The sequence below is a fragment of the Procambarus clarkii genome, chromosome 55 (genome assembly GCF_040958095.1).
Source record: "Procambarus clarkii isolate CNS0578487 chromosome 55, FALCON_Pclarkii_2.0, whole genome shotgun sequence".
Taxonomy (NCBI): Eukaryota; Metazoa; Arthropoda; class Malacostraca; order Decapoda; family Cambaridae; genus Procambarus; species Procambarus clarkii.
In genome coordinates, this window is record NC_091204.1 from 16256430 (window position 1) to 16277639 (window position 21210).

At 40.9% G+C, this 21210-nt stretch overlaps 2 protein-coding genes across 3 annotated transcripts in view; one reads left to right on the plus strand and one right to left on the minus strand.

The window, feature by feature from the left end:
- ast (protein asteroid) overlaps positions 1-13028 on the minus strand; it is a 31110-nt gene extending 18082 nt beyond the window's left edge. Inside the window, exons 1-2 of one of the 2 annotated variants that reach the window (XM_045737793.2) lie at positions 12914-13028; positions 4149-4336 (exon numbers count right to left, since the gene is read on the minus strand). In XM_045737793.2, the coding sequence (XP_045593749.2) occupies positions 4149-4157 (9 nt within the window). In that variant the 5' untranslated portion in view covers positions 4158-4336; positions 12914-13028. The remainder of the gene's footprint in view (positions 1-4148; positions 4337-12913) is intronic. The other variant, XM_069305504.1, reaches the window with a different exon arrangement.
- LOC123756133 (uncharacterized) overlaps positions 11207-21210 on the plus strand; it is a 31010-nt gene continuing 21006 nt past the window's right edge. Inside the window, exons 1-4 of the mRNA XM_069305503.1 lie at positions 11207-11490; positions 12927-14148; positions 14729-14838; positions 16265-16365. Coding sequence (XP_069161604.1) covers positions 12951-14148; positions 14729-14838; positions 16265-16365 — 1409 coding nt within the window. The 5' untranslated portion in view covers positions 11207-11490; positions 12927-12950. The remainder of the gene's footprint in view (positions 11491-12926; positions 14149-14728; positions 14839-16264; positions 16366-21210) is intronic.

Here is a 21210-nt window from a genome sequence, read left to right on the forward strand (position 1 = left end):
CTAGCCAAGAACCTGCGATATGAGCTGTAAAGGTCTCAAAATGTTCTAGCCTGAAAACTCTTGAGTTCATCAAAATCCCTTGGCATGAGATGATGGTTGAGGTCTCCCACAATGTTAATATGCTGGGAGGTATGTTGAATTAGTAGGGATTAAAGACTGTCCATCAGGAAGCTGGTTGGATAAGCGCCCTGCCACTGAGGTCTATACCTTGCGTACACCAGAATTTAACTTTGGGGATTAATGCATAGTTTAAAGTGCGTAACTTCCAAGAAGAAGAATGACAACATCACTGGGTTAGGCTCGTACAAATTTACTGAAGCAAAAACTCTAACTCTCCCTCCTTGGCCCCGCCTGTCACGACGTTTCTGTGAGGTACAGCCAGGAATCTCAGCAACGTTCTCAGGAGTTCAGCCGTCGTCCAGAAATCTATTCAACAACCATGCCAGGATAGAGAGAGTTCACGAAACTGTGTGTGATATCTCTCTCTCCTGCCGTTACCAGCCAGACTTAAGAGAAGCAGACTCCCACACGTCATACTCCACGCTACACAAATAATGTATACACACATGTGTATCAGGGGAAAGATATTTATTTTACTATTAAACATGTAGCATATACATGCATACATGCATACGTATGCTACAAGCCGTCCTTCACCTTCGTATGCACTACACCAGTATGGGATTTTATGAATAAATAAAAATATTACTTACTCAGCAGCGAATAATTAATTATTTAATATACAACATTTGGGTTGATTTTATATGTATAAAAATGAGTTTGTAAATATTTCTTGGTTAGGTTACGTCTCATACAAAGTATATAAGACGTTCAAATGTGTATTTACTTCCGAACTTATTGGACTCTCATATTTACATTTGAAAATTATTATGACGTGTCACAACTCAATCATCACTGTGTAATGGAAGGTAAACAAACTCAAAGAATTTATAAGAAACTAATATAAATGTTCAAGAAATATCCAAATATTTGATCTAAAATTTGATATTACCAAAAGTAAAAAAGATAATACCTCAAAGTAACATAATGTAGGTAGTGTAGACTATGAGAGTGTAACCACAAGGGAAGACAAAAGTGAACTGGGATCTGTCTCGTGTATTAACACAACACGGCGACACGCATTAGGCGCCATAAACAAACACTACACACACGACATGACTCTATTGGACGTGACTCCAGTAATATATTACACTGATTTCGTAGTACTGTTGGCTTCGTTCTCTACTATATCAACCCATCTTCCTAACAGAACGTCGCATTTTAACGGATATTCTACCTAAGGGCAAAAATTGCCGTACTAGAAAATGAAAGCGGCTCTCGAAATTGACATACTGAACAAATTCACACGGGCCGTGACGAGGATTCGAACCTGCGTCCAGGAGCATCCCAGACACTGCCTTAATCGACTGAGCTACTACAGGGGAAAAAAAAAAGAGTTGAAACAGAAGTTCTACTGAACTTACTGGATCCCGTAGCCTCTCCGAGGCACAAACCAGGGTTTTACACAACTCCCCCCTGCATCCGAGCTATGTCAATAGGCCGTTCTCCCTCTTCGCCCTTACATCATTACACCATCATTTCTTCGCCCTTACATCATTTGATGCATCACGTTGCATCACGTTAGTGTGATCTCTGTGTGTAATGACATACTGTCTTGTTTTCTGTTTTGGGTCCTCTGGTAGGTTAGGATAGGGGATTTTAGTACAACAGTTTCTTGACGCTGGGAAACCTTGGGAGGACAGACTGCACAATCAGGGATCCCAGGTTCAATTGCGTGCAGAAATGGTTAGGCACGGTTCCATTTACCTCTGCCTCTGCTCACCTAACAGTAAATAGGTACCCGGGAGTCAGGCAACTGTTTGGGGTTACATCCTGGGGAGGGTCAGTAGTTCAACCTTGTGTGGGACTTCCATACAAGCCTAAAGAATATATACAGACAGGCTTCCCGTCCCCGATAAAACGATTATAAACTATAATTGACTCCATAACATATAATGTGTGAAAATGTTTCGATGGTAGTCTGTGACAGAACCACTGAACACTTACATAATACCAAAGTGGACCAGTCTAATAAAAATTGTAATTTTGAACAATGTGAATACTTTAGACAAAATTAATAAATGATTATGTAATTAAAATATTTTAAATTTACAAAGAACCCTTTGGATGTTGTAAATATTTACAAGAACAAAATTATTGAAGGTAAAAGGGTTCTAATAAAGAAAGTTACAGCAATAACCTCTTTATTGCCTTACAAGTATGGACTCGATAAACTCATAAGCCTAAAATTCTAGTATAATCGGTAGTATAATCTAGTATAATTCTGGTATTTTCTTATACTGTATAAGTTTTCCAAATGGGTAGTCCAAATTGTGAACCTTGTTGAAAAAATCATTGATTTAAATATTAAGAACAATGTATACCGCGTTGATTCAGTATACAAAAATTTGAATCTTATTGGGAGACTCTTGTGGCATATATATGTTAATGTTTTCTGTCAAGGTCTTGAAAATATGAATCATGGCAAGCCCAAAGCACCAATATGTAGTGATAGACCACCAAAAAGTTAAATTTTGTATTATTGAATTTGGACAAACCGCAAGCTTGGCTTGTTATCGGCAACATAAACATATAAGACCTAACCTAATATAACCTAACCTTTTCTAGTAATCCTAGGCTTAATACATACAATCTTAGGTCTTAGATAGCGTGTACTGTATTGGAGTAGGGAGACCTTGTGAGCCCCACACGGGTTGTACCAGAGCACAGGGACCTCACACACATGAAAGACATTATCCTTATCTAACAAGGAAAAGTTGAGCAAAGACCGACAAAAATCTCCTGAGGATTTCCATTTTCTAATTCCATTTTCTCAGATAAAAGCCAACTTTTGTCTGAGAAAAGGCTGAGGACCTCACGACAAACAACTCCTCACATAAGACACAACACTAATGATACACAAGAGACAACACTAATACAAACCTGATGGAACTGAAGGACTTCCTTTGGCTATCCATTTTTGTGTAGTTTAGTTAATTTTACAAAAGTTGTAACTCCTTGGTGACAGTGTCGCCAATGGCCGTGGAGGGGAGACTAGCCTGGAACCGTTTATTATCGTCCCAGAAGTAAAGGGAGAATCATGAATCCACGTGGCCACCAATCCCGTTATTGGCTACAGACAATTATTTTAATTCTGAGTGAAAGCGATCCATGCAGGCTCACCCCTCCACTACAACTCATCATGGGGGGTCGGGTCTGACATTATGCCGGCCTTGGGGGTGTTGGCCGTGTTGAACATCTGTATGTATATCGGCAACCACGGAGCTGAACTTAATATACATGCACAAACATGAACTCTCTCCCTCCCTCACTCACACACACACACAACTCTTCTGTCTGAAAGACAGAAGACTTAGAGGGAGACATGATCACCACAAACAAGATTCTAGAGGAATTAGTAGGGTAGATAGACAATTTACTTAACACAAAGGGCACACGCACAAGAGGCCACAGGTGGAAACTGAGTACCCAGATGAATCAAGTGGAGATATTAGAAAGAACTTGTTTAGTGTAACCTTGTGTTACCCTAAACACAAATGTAGTAGCAGCAAGAGTAGTTAACAAATGAAATACACTTGGTAGTGATGTGGTGGAGCAGACTGCATAAACAGCTTCAAATGTAGACATGATGGAGCCCAATAAGTTCAGGAATCTGTACACCGGTTGAGTGACGGTTGAGAGGCGGGACCAAAGACCCGAAGCTCAACCCCGGCAAACACAACCAGGTGACTGCAACTAGGTGAGTACACACATACACACTTAAAAAGTGCAAAGAAACTGGAAAAGGTGCAGACATGCAACTAAATACCTCCTGGAACTGAAAAAATAGAGCTACGAGGGGAGGTCAGAGGCATTAAATATGCCAAAACTAGACGATAGAAGAAAAAGAGGCGATATGATCACTACTTACAAAATAATATGACTTCTTTAAGCATTTGAGAGCACTGGGGGGTCGAACTCCTACACCACACCAGTGTGTACGTCGGTGATGTGTGAAACCCTGATTTGGTACCAGCTGGAAGCCACAGGACCCCTAGAGGATTCAGTTCAATCCCAGGTTACATTACCTTTAGCATATCGTGTCCAGTGGATTAAGGTGTGTGCTTGGGAGTACCCAGTGTGCAGGTTCGAATCCTCCTTGTGGCTCCTATTGTTTTTCTGAAAACTAATTATAATCTTCCCTCCGTAATACAAGTTATTTGTGGTTGCGTCTCCTTCTTCACTCCCTCAGAGGTACTTGCTGCAGATGCTGCTGCTATAGAGAACATAGTGTGTTAGTACGTTAACATGTACACTCATTTCACTATACTACTTGCTAATCTGTCCATATCTAAGTGGATAGATAACTACATACCATAACTATAAATCTATAACTATATAACATTACTATACCGAAAAGGTTTGGTGCATGGGGTTGAACCACTGAAAATTACCTCAAGCCCATCATCACCCAGCAATACTCTAATATGAGAACTATAACAAACTCTGTCTTCAAACACCACACAGACACACTGTTTATATCAGTAAACATGCTAAACATACACTCTACTTCATACAATCTCTTGTGCTGTTTACATATACAAAACCTTATTCCTAAATGCTAATCCTGATCTGAAACTCTTCCTTGGTAGATGTAATAGAACCAATGTGCACCACAACAGAAATAAATATATCTGATATTCCTAGAGTCATACTAAATCTGTGCAAACACTCCATGCAAATAAAAGGACTCGGTCTATGGAACTCGCTCTCTAATGAATTAAAAAAATTCAACCCTATGTTTTATTAAAACAAAAACAAAAAATACCTAATTCCATCCTAATAGTTTCCTTCCTTTTGCTCCAAACTCCTATCTTGTGGTACCAATTCAAGTTCAAGTTCAAGTATGTTTATTGAGATAAGAAAGAAATACATCTCAAAGGGATAGAGTAGCTTAGGCTATTTCTACCCCTCAATTTTGTGGTACCCTTTCACCTAATTCTAGTACCTAAGACCTGAAACTTCACCAGTATAATCTATACTATAAACTTATATCATAGTTATTATGTTGAACTCTATTGATACTTTTACTAATTAGTTAGATTAAGGACCTGCCCGAAACACTAGGCGCCAATAACGTTGCAAGAAAATAACACTCAAATATTATGTACTCTCACAACTCAATGTACCTTCTTGTATATAAGAAAATACACGAATATATAAATAAGCACAGGTTGTGTGTCTGGGTTGTACAGTTTACACATGAAATATTAAGTGTGGGTGTTTGTGTGGCGTACGTGCCGTGAGCAAAGAGGGAGGGTGGGGGGGTTGTGGTTGGTGGGGGAGGGGGGCAAGAGAACAGAGTGTTGGTTTGATATAAGAGTGATACGGTGGGAGTGATGGGGGGGGTAGTGAATTGCAGGTGTGAGTGGGGGGAGGAGAATTGGTTCGTGTGTAATAGTAGTAAGGAGTATGAGCAGGGAGGTGGGAAGGGATACGTGTGTATTTTAAATCTGTATTTCACAAATACAGTAACATTGTTATTCTCCAAGTTCTTTATTTTATGTGTTGATTTACACAATTTTATTTTTATATTTTAATTCATAGGAATTATTTTATTATAGAATTAGATAATTCTTATGCGTTTGGCTGCATGTCTCTAATGCAGTGTTATTTTTGTATATTGTTGTCTTTGTACAGGAAATGTGTATATTTCACGCGCATGTAAAACTACGGGTTGGACGGACTTTATTATTTGTCATTGATTGATTGATTGATGAAGATTAAGCCACACAAGAGGTGGCACGGGCATGTATAGCCCGTGAGAGGTAGATTGTTTTGGGAGTGATACGATATTTGTCATTAAATTAGAACTACTGTATAATTATACTTGGCCTTACTACTCCGTCCAACCTTCTAATTATATAATTGCTCGTTAAGACTGCACTGACAAGTTCGTCTCGATTGTTTACATGATAATTAATCGTCAACACTGCAACTATGGGCTACTCAGACCCGTGCCATCTATTGTGGTTATCTTGAGGTTATCTTGAGATGATTATCTTGAGATGATTTCGGGCCTCCTGTTGCACACACTCCCAAGAAGCAGCCCTTGACCAGGCCTTAAAATGAGGTTCCGGGTTCGATCCCCGGTGGAGGCGGAAACAAATGGGCAGAGTTTCTTTACCTTTGATGCTCCTGTTCACCTAGCAGTAAACAGGTACCTGGGAGTTAGACAGCTGCTATGGGCTGCTTCCTGGGGATGTGTGTAACAAAAATGAGGCCTGGTCGAGGACCGGGCCGCGGAGACCCTAAGCCCCGAAATCATCTCAAAATAGGTGAATAGCCGGGAAGCCTGTGAGAACATGTGACACTATGACATAGATTAAAGGACACACACACAATGACGGTTGAGAGGCGGGACCAAAGAGCCATAGCTCAACCCCAGCAAGTACAACTAGGTGAGTACACACGCACACAGACACACAAGTCAAACACGACTACAAGCAACACTCCACCACACATGCACAGTGCCAGCCACAACAACAGCAGTTATCACACCTAAGAAACATGCACATGTAATCACGGTAACAGTGGAGGCAGACACCGTATAACCTATGAAAATCTTGCACTGTATCAGTATATACGCAATGTGCCCAACCATTTCTGGTCCAGCCTGGGAATGGAACCCGAGTGTGAGCCGAGAACGAAGCCATCTCTACTACGAACTCGTATTTCGCTACAAGCAAAGTAAATATATATATGATGACAGTACAAGATGTGTACAACTAAGATCATACACAGATTACTGCCCAGTAATATATATAGTATTGGAAATTAATTTAAGAATTAAGAAAATTACTCACCTGCAATGTATAATAATTATATATGGTAATTAACATAAGATGCAGTGGAAGAAGTTTGTTGCTAAGTTTTATTATAATAAGGTGCCCATATACGTTGTGAAAGGTATAGGTTAAGTGTACATTGAAGTGTGATTAAGACTTTTTGTGTTATTACTCACAGGATGAGTGTGTGTGTGTGGGTGTACAAGAACTACCACTCACAGGATGAGCGTGTGGGGGGGGGGGTGTACAAGAACTACCACTCACAGGATGAGCGTGTGGGGGGGGGGGGTGTGTACAAGAACTACCATTCACAGGATGAGTGTGTGGGGGGTGTACAAGAGCTACCACTCACAGGATGAGTGTGTAGGGGTGTACAAGAGCTACCACTCACAGGATGAGTGTGTGGGGGGTGTACAAGAGCTACCACTCACAGGATGAGTGTGTAGGGGGTGTACAAGAGCTACCACTCATAGGATGAGTGTGTGGGGGGTGTACAAGAGCTACCACTCACAGGATGAGTGTGTGGGGGTGTACAAGAACTACCACTCACAGGATGAGTGTGTGTGGGGGTGTACAAGAACTACCACTCACAAGATGAGTGTGTGGGGGGTGTACAAGAGCTACCACTCACAGGATGAGTGTGGGGCGCAGAATAAAGTAGTCACCGCTAGCAACAATAACAAAGAGAACGGTATAGGGGTAACTATTTTTAGTGTACACATTATTGAGATCGACAACAGTGATATCAAGCCTGTTTCTACTGATTTTGGCGCGTCGGTCTCTTCTATGTACAGTTGGGTTATTCTTCATTACAACTGACCATTCCTGGTTCGAATCCCGTGCGGGACTGAAATGATTGAGCGCATTTCCTATCACCTAATGTATCTGTTCACCTAGCAGTAAATATGTACCATGAGTTGGACTATTGCGGGGTTGCAGCTTGCGAAGGGTCGGTAATTAGACCCTGGGGAGAAGGACCTTGTTATAAGCCTAACATGTATATATATATATATATATATATATATATATATATATATATATATATATATATATATATATATATATATATACACTGGCTACCTTGTCCCCCGACAAAATGAATTATACATATTGAATATACCCACCCAACTGTCAATAGTCACCTTACACATGGGTATATTCTATGATAAGATCAGAAAAATTTGCCAGCTCATTCCCCCATGTACAGTCCCAGCCCACCAATGAGAATAGTGCAAAATTGTCCAGACTTATCGACTGGATAAAGCCTCGCCTCTTGAATCGAATTGAGAATGGTCCAGGACGGACCGAAACGTTGTCGTCCCTTCACCTTCTAGTGTGTGGGTCTGGTCAACATACTTCAGCCACGTTGACCAGACCATTCACAATCGACTTGAGAATGGTTCAGGACGGACCGCAACGTCGTCGTCCCTTCACCTTCTAGTGTGTGGTCTGGTCAACATACTTCAACCGCGTTATTGTGACTCCTCGTCTGCCTCGCCTCTCATTCTGCATGGAATATATACTATCACTAATTTGTATTCCCTTCCCTCTACCCCTGAAGATGTTAATGTGAAACGTGTCGTTTTAACGCCACGTCCAATAGCCAAATAAACTTTGGAGAGTTCATTTTTCGACTTGCTTCCCAAGGGAAGAATAACGAGAGATAACGACAAGAGAGAAGGTGGAGGTGGAAGCGGGTGACCTACACTAGTGGCAAGTGTGGGAAGCGGCGCGTGGTGCGATACAATGTCAAGGTCCCATCAACCTTGACATTGTGTGTATGTGACATTGGCACGTGACTACCTGATGTTGACAGTGGCCGTCCAGTGTCGTCAGTGACCTCCATCTACTATTCCAGACTGTGTTTCACAACCAACAAATGACCTTCCGCAACTGTCCATAACCGTCAATGTCGTCAATGACCTTTCCCTGTTGTCACTGGCTATCTACCCACTGACAGTGACCACTGGCTATCATCAAATGTCCTCCTGCTATCGTATCTAAGTGCTATCACTAAAACAAAAGTAGCAGGAGCATTGTCATCACCATGCAGTGCCACAAGTCCTCCTCTTAGTCGAGCGACTCACCGTAACCTACACAACACTCATACTGTGTCATTAATGTACATAAATTAGCTCAGTACCCAGTAGACGAACTAATATATAACACTCATAACCTGTTCCGAAAGTGTGATGTAAGAAACCATTCCAATGCTGATGGCCATTAACTACCTTAAATTTCGTAACTTGAATCCATTAGCCAGCCATGGACGGATCCTCAGTCCTCGCTGTTGGCTGGCGAGCAAGCGACCCTGCTGCTTCCTGATCATCTATGTTGTTGTGGCCAGCAGCGGCCACTGTCATCAGAAGGTATAATAATCATCACCTCTACCAAGTGAGACAACAACGACACTTTCCTGCCCCATGGGAGACCACTCCTTTGCAAATTACTGTCCCCCATTTCCCACCCAAGAAGCTGATTAAAGAACAAGCCTTGCTTCGACAAGAGGCAAAGTTCAGTGCCTTAAGCCAAATTGATGCTTTAGTCAGAGAGCGTTCCCTTTCCCAGATTATTTACACTGATAGCTCCTTGCACCAGTCCTATGCTGCAGCTGGAAGTGCAGTTGTTGTGACAGGGAGAGATGGTTCCTGCTCCCATGAGTGTGGAGCGCGTCTAAGTAACTGGGCCTCCACTCTTCAAACAGAATTGGTTGCCATAATCCTTGCACTCGAGCGCGTATATGAATCCAAAGTTGACACGCTAATTGTAAGTGACTCCTTGTCATCCTTGACTGCCCTCAGCTCCCCAAGGCATAACTGTGACGTGCTTATCTCTGAAGCTACACACAGATATAATGAAATAATCAATGATGGAGTCAGAATCTGTCTCCTGTGGATTCCTTCCCATATTGGTCTCCGAATGCATGATAGAACTGATGAGTTGGCCAAGACTTTTGCTCGTAAAGAGGGAATTGATTACCAACTTGGACTGCCTTTGAGCAATCTGAGGGCAGTAATATTCCGGGAACATCAACTAAATTTCGGAGACTTGAGGCAAAGTGAAATTCACACCAGTTCCTCCATCTTTCATCATTCTATTATGCAGGAAGTACCGCGCGTCTATGGGTCATCCAATAATGTTAGCAGACTTCTAGATGTTACCACTGCTAGGCTTAGGCTCGGCTACAAGTACCTCTGGGATTCTGTAACATCTGTTGATGTAGATTTGACTAAATGTAAACTGTCAGCAGAACTATTCGCATACTTTGCGTCATTATATACTGGAATGTGAAAAAATCGTAGAATTCAGAGATAACACCATCAATGGCGTCCACGAAATGTGTGAGTATTTCACTCATAATGATGTGCTGCCCGCAATCTTAGCGAAGTATCCAAAATTTGCTTACTGTAGGTAATGCATGCACATGACTGTAAAGCTGCCGCCCAGTTGGGTGGGTGTGCAGCAAGATTAATAACTGTGTGACTCATCATAGATGTAAAGTGCCTTGTATAGTGACTGTTGTGAGCCTCTTGTTGAATCACTTGTGATACAAAAAATTATTGATGTGTGTATTTGTGTAGATGATTGTATACGTATGTGTATGTATATATGTATATGTATGCCAACAAGCCTAAATGTGCCGACCGAGTGCCGGCGGGAGGATGGAAATAGCCTCGGCTACAATCCTCTTTTGTCCGGTCGTGTTGGTCGGGTGGCTAAGGTGTCCTGTACGCCAGCAGAGTGCTCCTGGCAGTATGGGTTCGAGTCACTTCTGGGGTGTGAGTTTTCAGTTGCATGTATATGTATATATATGTATATGCATGTATATAACTAACTGATTTTCTCGTTATAAGTATTATGACAGCCTTTGGTTTGTGAGTAAGTCAACTGATAAGGTAAGCTGTCCTTAAGAGTTGTTCTGTTTACTGTAAATGAACATTAAATTCTTGTCTCTCCTTTCTTCTCTGCATTCTTTTCACTATTGCAGAAGCATTAGTAGCAGGAACGGGGCCATCAGTAGGACTTAAAATACAATAGCAAGTTCACAGACATAACTATACGGAGTTGACATATCAACATCAGGATCAGAAACATCTACATCAAGATACAAACAAAACTGGCGACACAAGTCACACCAGCAGGTAGACGAAGTCGAAATAATACACAGATGATGCACCTGTCTCAACCCGCTGTCACAGGTGTTGTTGTGCCTCCCTCTCGCTGTCCCCACCTCCCATAATCCCCCACCCCGTCCCACCTCCAGATACACCACCACCAAGGGAGGTTCTCACTCGTTCCCACAGATCTGGCACATTGTGCTGCTCGCTGGCCCATTGTGATCACTGAGTCTCCTCGGCCTGGTGCTGTGGACGCCTGTTCTGCTCCGGTGATGTCCTGGGTGTAGCCAGCGTTGAAATACCGCCCCTCGATGCTGATGATCGCTCTGCACGTCTTCGTCAGGCCTCATCGAAGTTAGCTGAGGTTTATCTCTGAGTTATCTCTTCGTTCCAAGTCTTCTTTATCCGAGAACACAGAAGAAAAGACTTGCTTCTCCCAGCTACATACATCGCCCCTTCACAAGGTAACTGCCTGAGGTGTAATTGTGCTTTATCTTAATTATTATGTAAATGAAACTAATAATTGCATTGCTGAACATTTCCGTGTTAAATGACATATAGTAAGTGAAATGTGGTGTGATCCCACGCTGGTCCGTGGGATCACCAGATCCCACACATGAGGGCAATACTATGAGTGTAATACTACACTCATTGTAATACTACAATACGGAGGGTGTAATACCACACCCTCCGGTCAGGTCACTACGACCTTGACTCAAGACTGTGCGGATCATCCGTCTTATGGCAGAATATATTTACAAGATAAGTGACGTCTTTAAGCGGTGTTTGTAATAATATGTCATTTAAACATTGTTTCGACGATTTTGTCAGAGAGCAAAAATTTGTTTGGAAAATAATCACAAAATATATTTGTCTTGTTGGTAAGCTTATGGATGATACAAGTTACAACTAAACTATTTAATCTCTAGCCTTGTGGGTCTTGTCTTCATCTATATATTATTTAATATAATCAAAGTTAGATACGAACGACAAAACATTTGCTAAATATGTTGACCAGACCCACACAATAGAAAGTGAAGGGACGACGACGTTTCGGTCCGTCCTGGACCATTCTCAAGTCGATTGCGTCACAATTCTCAAGTCACACAATCGACTTGAGAATGGTCCAGGCCGGACCGAAACGTCGTCGTCTCTTCACGTTCTAGTGTGTGGCTTGGTCAACATATTTCAGCCACGTTATTGTGACGCCTCGTCTGCATTTACTAAATATCACTGTTCATTAGTCACTCATACTGTATGTTGGAATGGTGGAGGTAGCCGCACCTTATTGTGGCCAGCATGTTATAAAACAATACCTTCATATTTACAGTGATACGAGCCACCAAATACGCCCTGTTCGCGGAAAAGAAATTTTTTTCATATAGTCACTTGTATCTTCCGTTTGGTAATATATCCTTTGATGGCGGGGCTGTAATGAACATTCTGTGGACTTTGTATAGTAACCCACACCAGTCACATCTCTCCTGTGTTGGAGAGTCTGGATGAATGGAACTTACGTGAATGTTTTAAACGTTCCAAACCGCCAACACCAAAATCCAATTCCGCCAACAAAATGTTTTTAATCCGCCAACAAAAAAAATCCAGTGCCTGTGTGTCGCAGGCTTCGATCCTAGTTTTGACAATGTGCCAGTTGATTAGGATTGAGTAACGATTTACTCACTGTGATTTCTGCTGTTCCGAAAGTCTGCCAGCTGGTCGTCCTCTGGGAGCTGTGGCCTGTAGCCTATGCAATATGATGCTCTGAGACATCCTAATGAACACCGTTGATGAGAGTGGCTTATTATTTTGTTTGTAACATATTTTGCGTTCGTTATTATATTAATAAAATAAATCAAATCAAATAAGCCTCCGATAACAACTACTTACTTCTAAATTACAGGTCTGTGACGCCATCGCTGCCACCATGGAGGGACCTCATCCAAGGCTAATTCTTCAGCTAGTTTTTCTGCTGGTACTGCTCGGCGCCCACTGTACCCTCTCTAGAAGGGAAAACAGACAGCAGGATGGAGAAAATTACATAGAAAATCAAAGACGAAGTTTTGAAAGCCCCGTGAAGGAATGGAAGAACAAGAGAGGAGGAAAAGGAGACTCAGAAACAGAGACGCAGCCGCTTAGTGTACACAGACGGAGGAACTGGGACGATGGCAGAGCACAGCAGTTAGAGGCACATGCAGGAAAGCCTCCCACGCCGGACAGTTTGGGAAAGAGAGAGCGCAATACCAAAGCGAGAGAGACGATACAAAATACGAAAGAAAACGCTAGAGAGAAAAATATAGCTTTTATGGGCGGAGAAACGCAATCCAAGAGGAATGCAAATGTTAAGAAAATAAATGGAGGAAATAGTCCAGGGAGCGAAGCGAGAAGAAGGAATACTAAAGTGCATAAAACCAAAAGTCAAACATATAAAGTAAGAAAAAGGCTGGAAGATGATGATAATAGAAACAAGAAGTTAAGGAAGAAAAAATTCCCCAAAAAGGCCGAGTCAGAAAAGAATTATTACAAGAAACATAGAACAGGCGACAGCCGACGTAGTAAATCTACAAATACATTAAAGAATGTGCAAAAAAATGGAAAGAAAACTAACAAGAAAACTAGAAACAAGAACACTTTTGACAAGGAGGAGGAGAGAAAGAATAGAGTGCATAGAACGGGTGGGAAGACAGCATACGCACACGGAAGTAAGGAAGTTGAAGATATTGCAAGAACTGAGAAGCAAGCCAAGGGAGAGCCACGAAGCGAGGAAGAGTCACCGGAAAGAAAGCAACGGAAGAATAAGAAAAAGAATAACTCTAGAAAAATTGCAAATAATCGAAGAAAAGCAGGCAAATGGGGAAGAAAAAAACATCCAAACCAAAAAACGAGAAGCCACTTAAAAGATCATATTAATAAAATTAAAAGTCAAACTAAAAAATGGATGACCAGGAGGAAGTCAAAGTCAAGAACCGACGCGGCAGCAAGCGGTCGCCATCGCCAAACGGATATTCAAGCCAAAAACATTGGAAATTATCAAAATCAAACCCTAAAGCAGACAAGAACTCTAATAACCGATAGAAAACACCAAGAAAGACCCCGGGGCCAAACTCGAGGGTTCGACTATCCTAGTAAGTATTTTAAACTTTATACACGTATGCTATGTGTTAATTAATGAAACGATTAACTTGCTAAGCATTCATTAACGATAAAATAACCACATACATAAAAGAACAAATAATTACAAACTAAGGTAATACATTATATCCAGGGTAATTGTTGGATATACTAGCATACTCATTTAAATTTTTAACATTGACTAGGCTACACGTTTTATACGTGAAAGGCAATTCCATACCAGCTTAATTTACTAAAAATAATAGTATACCTATGCCGGCGTTGAGTCACAATAACGTGGCTGAAGTATGTTGACTAAACCACACACTAGAAAGTGAAGGGACGACGATGCTTCGGTCCGTCCTGGACCATTCTCAAGTCGATTGTGAGAATGACTTGAATCGGTCATTCAAGTCATCAAGCCTGGACCACAATCGACTTGAGAATGGTCCAGGACGGACCGAAACGTCGTCGTCCCTTCACTTTCTAGTGTGTGGCCTGGTCAAAATAGTATACCTAGTTAATCAAAAGATCCCACGACGAGCGTCTGACCTGTACAGCATAGCAATGATGGTTCATATTTATCCCCTTCAGTGTACCGCCTGTCAACCTGCAAGATGACCCACACTCTCACAGCCAATGAGCCTTTCCTCCTTACCTCCGACTCCTCTAGATTCGCCAGAAGTTGCTTCAACACCTTCAAGGTAATTCAGTCCTTAAACCCGCTTAATTAAGGAAGACATTTAACCTGATTATATCCTAGACTGTTGGCGGAGTGACTGAGTGGAAGTTGGTCGCTTAGAGACAGATATTCAGGCTCATATTCCGTGATGATGGGCCGCTTAAAGATTGATATTATGGCCCATACTTCCTGATATGGGGAGTTAGGTTCTCGCATTCCCTTGCGGTCACTATATCTAGCAGCTTTTATCAGATTAATAAGGGACGGAAAGCCGACTTACAAGCGATTGACCTTGGATTCGAATCCCGATCAGAGTGAAACACTTGGGCACGGTCTCTTCAGCCCGTCCTCATAAACATAAACACTTTGTAGGACCACTGCCCTTCCATAAGAATGCTTGTGGGTTATAGGTAAAAACTTGGACTGGCTTCAGTAGGGGCTTCCAGACTTCCTGTGATTTCAGTAGAAATCCGGTTTGTAAGACTTAGAAATTAGCAGTGGTCTAGGTTATCTTGAGGTGATTTCGGGGCTTAGCGTCCCCGCGACCAGGCCTCCTTTTTGTTACACACCCCCAGGAAGCAGCCCGTAGCAGCTGTCTAACTCCCAGGTACCTATTTACTGCTAAGTGAACAGGAGCAACAGGGTGAAAGTGGCACTAATGGTAGAGTACGTGACTGGCTGGCTGCTATGGTGCTAAGAAGTCCTTGAATTTCTTTATTTCTTGTAGGGTCAGGTATTCCAAATAGGTGATTTAAACCTATGTCTATCCATATAGATATTTATAGTGGATTTTTTATGATTCCATTGTTAGTGTTAAGTATTTTTACAGACGATCTATTAATTAAGTTCAGACACAGTTTTAAGTGGAAATTTTTGATTAATTATTTAATTATTGGTGCCGAATAATCTTCATTCCTACAGACTTAAACCAAAATGTAGATGGCATCCAGATATAACAACGTGTTACTTCCCAGAATTGTTGGTTGTCATTCTGCACCTATTTTGTTTACCATCACTTTGCTGTTAGTTAGGTTAGGTAATCACCTCCCCCCAAATACAACCATCTCTCCTTTGTCTTTGCCCAACCACTTCGTATGAGGGTAGAGCGACGGTCTCGCTTCATGCAGGTCGGCGTTCAATCCCCGATCGTCCAAGTGGTTGGGCACCATTCCTTTCCTCTCGTCCCATCCCAAATCCTGATCCTGATACCTTCCAAGTGCTATATAGTAGTAATGGCTTCGTGCTTTCCGCGACGGGAGACATCTCCCGTCACGCAGAGTGCAGTCGCACCTCCACAGATCTCCAGTATTAGCTATTGATACTGGTAATGGCTCAAAAGGGCCACCACTTACGGGCTATTCATGCCCGTGCCACCTCTTGGGTGGCTTAATCTTTATCAATCAATCAATCAATGCTTTGATAACTCCCTCCCTCCGTCTCTCACACAGGGTCCACCGGGGTCAAGACTCACATTCTCCTGTCCGGTGTTTGCTCTGGGCTCGAAGGGCTGCAAGGCTGAGAGGATCCAAATCAAGGAACCCGGCAAAAAGTAAGTCAGTACTTTCTCTCTTAGACAAACACTTAAGGTTCTACAGGTTTATTAAAATTCGCGCTGCACCTTACAGGCTAAAAGCTGTTCTCTTCAGCTAATTATAAGACTTACTATAAGAATGAATTTCTATATTGAGGTGATATAGCTGTAGCCTATATTTTAATGTAAACATACATTAGGTGCAGGGTGAACTTTGAGAACATAAGTCGACATATATGTCGACTTAATGTCGAACTTTCGAACATAATGACCCAAAGTGGATAACAAAGAATTTGAAGAACCTTATAGGTAAAAAGAGAGCTTGGTACAAAAGGATTAAAAATGGGGAGGTCACTTTAGAACAGGAATTCGTACAACTGGTTAGAAATGTTAAAAAAGAGATAAGGAAAGCAAAAAGGAACTATGAAGTTCGCATAGCAGGGCAAGCAAAGACAAATCCTAAAGGGTTTTTTCAGTTATATCGTACTAAGACTAGGGAAAGGATAGGTCCATTAAAAACTGAGACAGGTCAAATAACAGATAGTGATGAAGAGATGAGTAGTATTTTTAATAAATATTTTGTATCTGTATTTACTAAAGAGGAACTTAACAATATGCCTTCAGCCGAACAAGTCTATGTGGGTGGGGACGAGGACAGGTTGACGAGTTTAGCAGTTACCAGGGAGGATGTTCTTAAACAAATAGTAAAACTCAAACCAAACAAATCCCCAGGGCCGGATGAAGTGTTTGCCAGGGTGCTTAAAGAATGCAAAGAGGAGCTTTGTGACCCACTGTCTACCATATTTAATAAATCAATAGAGTCAGGCAGAGTGCCAGAGTTTTGGAAAGTTGCTAATGTGATACCAGTTTTTAAGAAAGGAGATAGATCACTTGCGTCTAACTATCGACCAATTAGCCTAACGTCTATTGTGGGAAAGTTACTCGAATCTATAATAGCAAATAAAATTCGTCTTCATCTTGAAAAACATAAATTAATAATTGAGTCGCAACATGGTTTTATAAATGGCCGTTCATGTTTAACAAATTTGTTATCTTTTTATTCTAGCATTGTTGAGGCAGTTGATAGTGGTAAGGATTGCGATGTTGTATACCTTGACTTTAGCAAAGCTTTTGATACAGTGCCACATGAAAGGCTGATTAAAAAAATAGAGTCTCATGGTATTGGGGGTGCTATATTAAGCTGGATTAGGGCATGGCTATACCAAAGGAAACAGAGAGTTAGTATAAATGGAATCAAGTCAGAGTGGGAAAATGTTGTAAGTGGAGTGCCTCAAGGCTCTGTCCTGGGACCTCTGTTGTTTATAATATATATAAATGATTTAGATTCAGGTTTGAGTAGCAACATTTGCAAATTTGCCGATGATACGAAAATCGGTAGGGAAATTAATTCGGAGGAGGACTCACTATCACTTCAAGTTGATCTAGATAGGGTTTTGAAATGGTCAAAGGAATGGCAGATGCAGTTTAATGCTGATAAATGTAAAGTTCTGAGGTTAGGTAATGATGATAGAGTTACAAGATACGAGCTAGATGGTGTTGTGATTGCGAAGTCGGATTGCGAAAGGGATCTGGGAGTTATGATTAGTAAGAATTTAAAACAAAAGGATCAATGCATAAATGTTCGTAATAAGGCAAATCGGACACTTGGATTTATTAATCGCAGCGTTAGTAACAAGACACCTGGTGTGGTTCTCAAGCTATATCTTGCTCTAGTTAGGCCCCATTTAGATTATGCAGTTCAGTTTTGGTCGCCATATTATAGAATGGATATAAATTCACTTGAACGTGTCCAGCGTAGGATGACTAAGTTAATTCCCCAAATTAGAAATCTTTCATATGAAGAAAGATTAACAAAGCTTAAGTTGCATTCACTGGAAAGGCGAAGAGTTAGGGGTGACATGATAGAGGTTTACAAGTGGATGAATGGACATAACCGGGGGGATATTAATAGGGTATTAAAAGTATCAACACAGGACAGAACACGAAACAATGGATATAAATTGGATAAGTTTAGATTTAGGAAAGACTTGGGTAAATACTGGTTCAGTAACAGGGTTGTTGATTTGTGGAACCAATTGCCGCGTAACATTGTGGAGGTGGGGTCCCTCGATTGTTTCAAGCACGGGTTGGACAAGTATATGAGTGGGATTGGGTGGTTATAGAATAGGAGCTGCCTCGTATGGGCCAATAGGCCTTCTGCAGTTACCTTTGTTCTTATGTTCTTATAAGAACATAAGAACATAAGAACAAAGGTAACTGCAGAAGGCCTATTGGCCCATACGAGGCAGCTCCTATTCTATAACCACCCAATCCCACTCATATACTTGTCCAACCCGTGCTTGAAACAATCGAGGGACCCCACCTCCACAATGTTACGCGGCAATTGGTTCCACAAATCAACAACCCTGTTACTGAACCAGTATTTACCCAAGTCTTTCCTAAATCTAAACTTATCCAATTTATATCCATTGTTTCGTGTTCTGTCCTGTGTTGATACTTTTAATACCCTATTAATATCCCCCCGGTTATGTCCATTCATCCACTTGTAAACCTCTATCATGTCACCCCTAACTCTTCGCCTTTCCAGTGAATGCAACTTAAGCTTTGTTAATCTTTCTTCATATGAAAGATTTCTAATTTGGGGAATTAACTTAGTCATCCTACGCTGGACACGTTCAAGTGAATTTATATCCATTCTATAATATGGCGACCAAAACTGAACTGCATAATCTAAATGGGGCCTAACTAGAGCAAGATATAGCTTGAGAACCACACCAGGTGTCTTGTTACTAACGCTGCGATTAATAAATCCAAGTGTCCGATTTGCCTTATTACGAACATTTATGCATTGATCCTTTTGTTTTAAATTCTTACTAATCATAACTCCCAGATCCCTTTCGCAATCCGACTTCGCAATCACAACACCATCTAGCTCGTATCTTGTAACTCTATCATCATTACCTAACCTCAGAACTTTACATTTATCAGCATTAAACTGCATCTGCCAATCCTTTGACCATTTCAAAACCCTATCTAGATCAACTTGAAGTGATAGTGAGTCCTCCTCCGAATTAATTTCCCTACCGATTTTCGTATCATCGGCAAATTTGCAAATGTTGCTACTCAAACCTGAATCTAAATCATTTATATATATTATAAACAACAGAGGTCCCAGGACAGAGCCTTGAGGCACTCCACTTACAACATTTTCCCACTCTGACTTGATTCCATTTATACTAACTCTCTGTTTCCTTTGGTATAGCCATGCCCTAATCCAGCTTAATATAGCACCCCCAATACCATGAGACTCTATTTTTTTAATCAGTCTTTCATGTGGCACTGTATCAAAAGCTTTGCTAAAGTCAAGGTATACAACATCGCAATCCTTACCACTATCAACTGCCTCAACAATGCTAGAATAAAAAGATAACAAATTTGTTAAACATGAACGGCCATTTATAAAACCATGTTGCGACTCAATTATTAATTTATGTTTTTCAAGATGAAGACGAATTTTATTTGCTATTATAGATTCGAGTAACTTTCCCACAATAGACGTTAGGCTAATTGGTCGATAGTTAGACGCAAGTGATCTATCTCCTTTCTTAAAAACTGGTATCACATTAGCAACTTTCCAAAACTCTGGCACTCTGCCTGACTCTATTGATTTATTAAATATGGTTGACAGTGGGTCACAAAGCTCCTCTTTGCATTCTTTAAGCACCCTAGCAAACACTTCATCCGGCCCTGGGGATTTGTTTGGTTTGAGTTTTACTATTTGTTTAAGAACATCCTCCCTGGTAACTGCTAAACTCGTCAACCTGTCCTCGTCCCCACCCACATAGACTTGTTCGGCTGAAGGCATATTGTTAAGTTCCTCTTTAGTAAATACAGATACAAAATATTTATTAAAAATACTACTCATCTCTTCATCACTATCTGTTATTTGACCTGTCTCAGTTTTTAATGGACCTATCCTTTCCCTAGTCTTAGTACGATATAACTGAAAAAACCCTTTAGGATTTGTCTTTGCTTGCCCTGCTATGCGAACGTCATAGTTTCTTTTTGCTTTCCTTATCTCTTTTTTAACATTTCTAACCAGTTGTACGAATTCCTGTTCTAAAGTGACCTCCCCATTTTTAATCCTTTTGTACCAAGCTCTCTTTTTACCTATAAGGTTCTTCAAATTCTTTGTTATCCACTTTGGGTCATTAGTATACGATCTATTCAATTTGTATGGTATACTACGTTCCTGTGCTTTGTTTAGAATATTCTTAAATAAGTTATATATTGAATCCACATCGAAATCCCCATTTAAGTCACCTATCGCTGGGTTCATGTCTCGCTCCAAGACCGGCCCACACCCCATACCCAAGCCATTCCAATCAATTTGACCCAAAAAATTTCTTAGGCTATTAAAATCAGCTTTTCGAAAATCTGGCACTTTAACAGAATTTTCTCCTACTGGTCTATTCCATTCTATGCTAAATCTGATTTCTTTGTGATCACTGCTCCCTAGCTCACTCCCTATTTCGATGTCATTAATTTGCGTTTCCCTGTTAGTTAACACTAAATCTAAAATATTATTTTCCCGTGTTGGTTCCTTAATGTGTTGCGTAAGAAAGCAATCGTCAATTAATTCTAGAAAATCTTCTGCTTCACTATTCCCTGTTTTGTTCAACCAGTTTATTCCGCTAAAATTAAAGTCACCCATGACATAAATACTGTTAGATCTAGATGCTCTAGATATTTCATCCCATAGATGCTTTGCTTCCATTCTGTCTAAATTTGGTGGCCTATATATTACTCCTATTATAATATTATTAGCTTTTTCGTTTAATT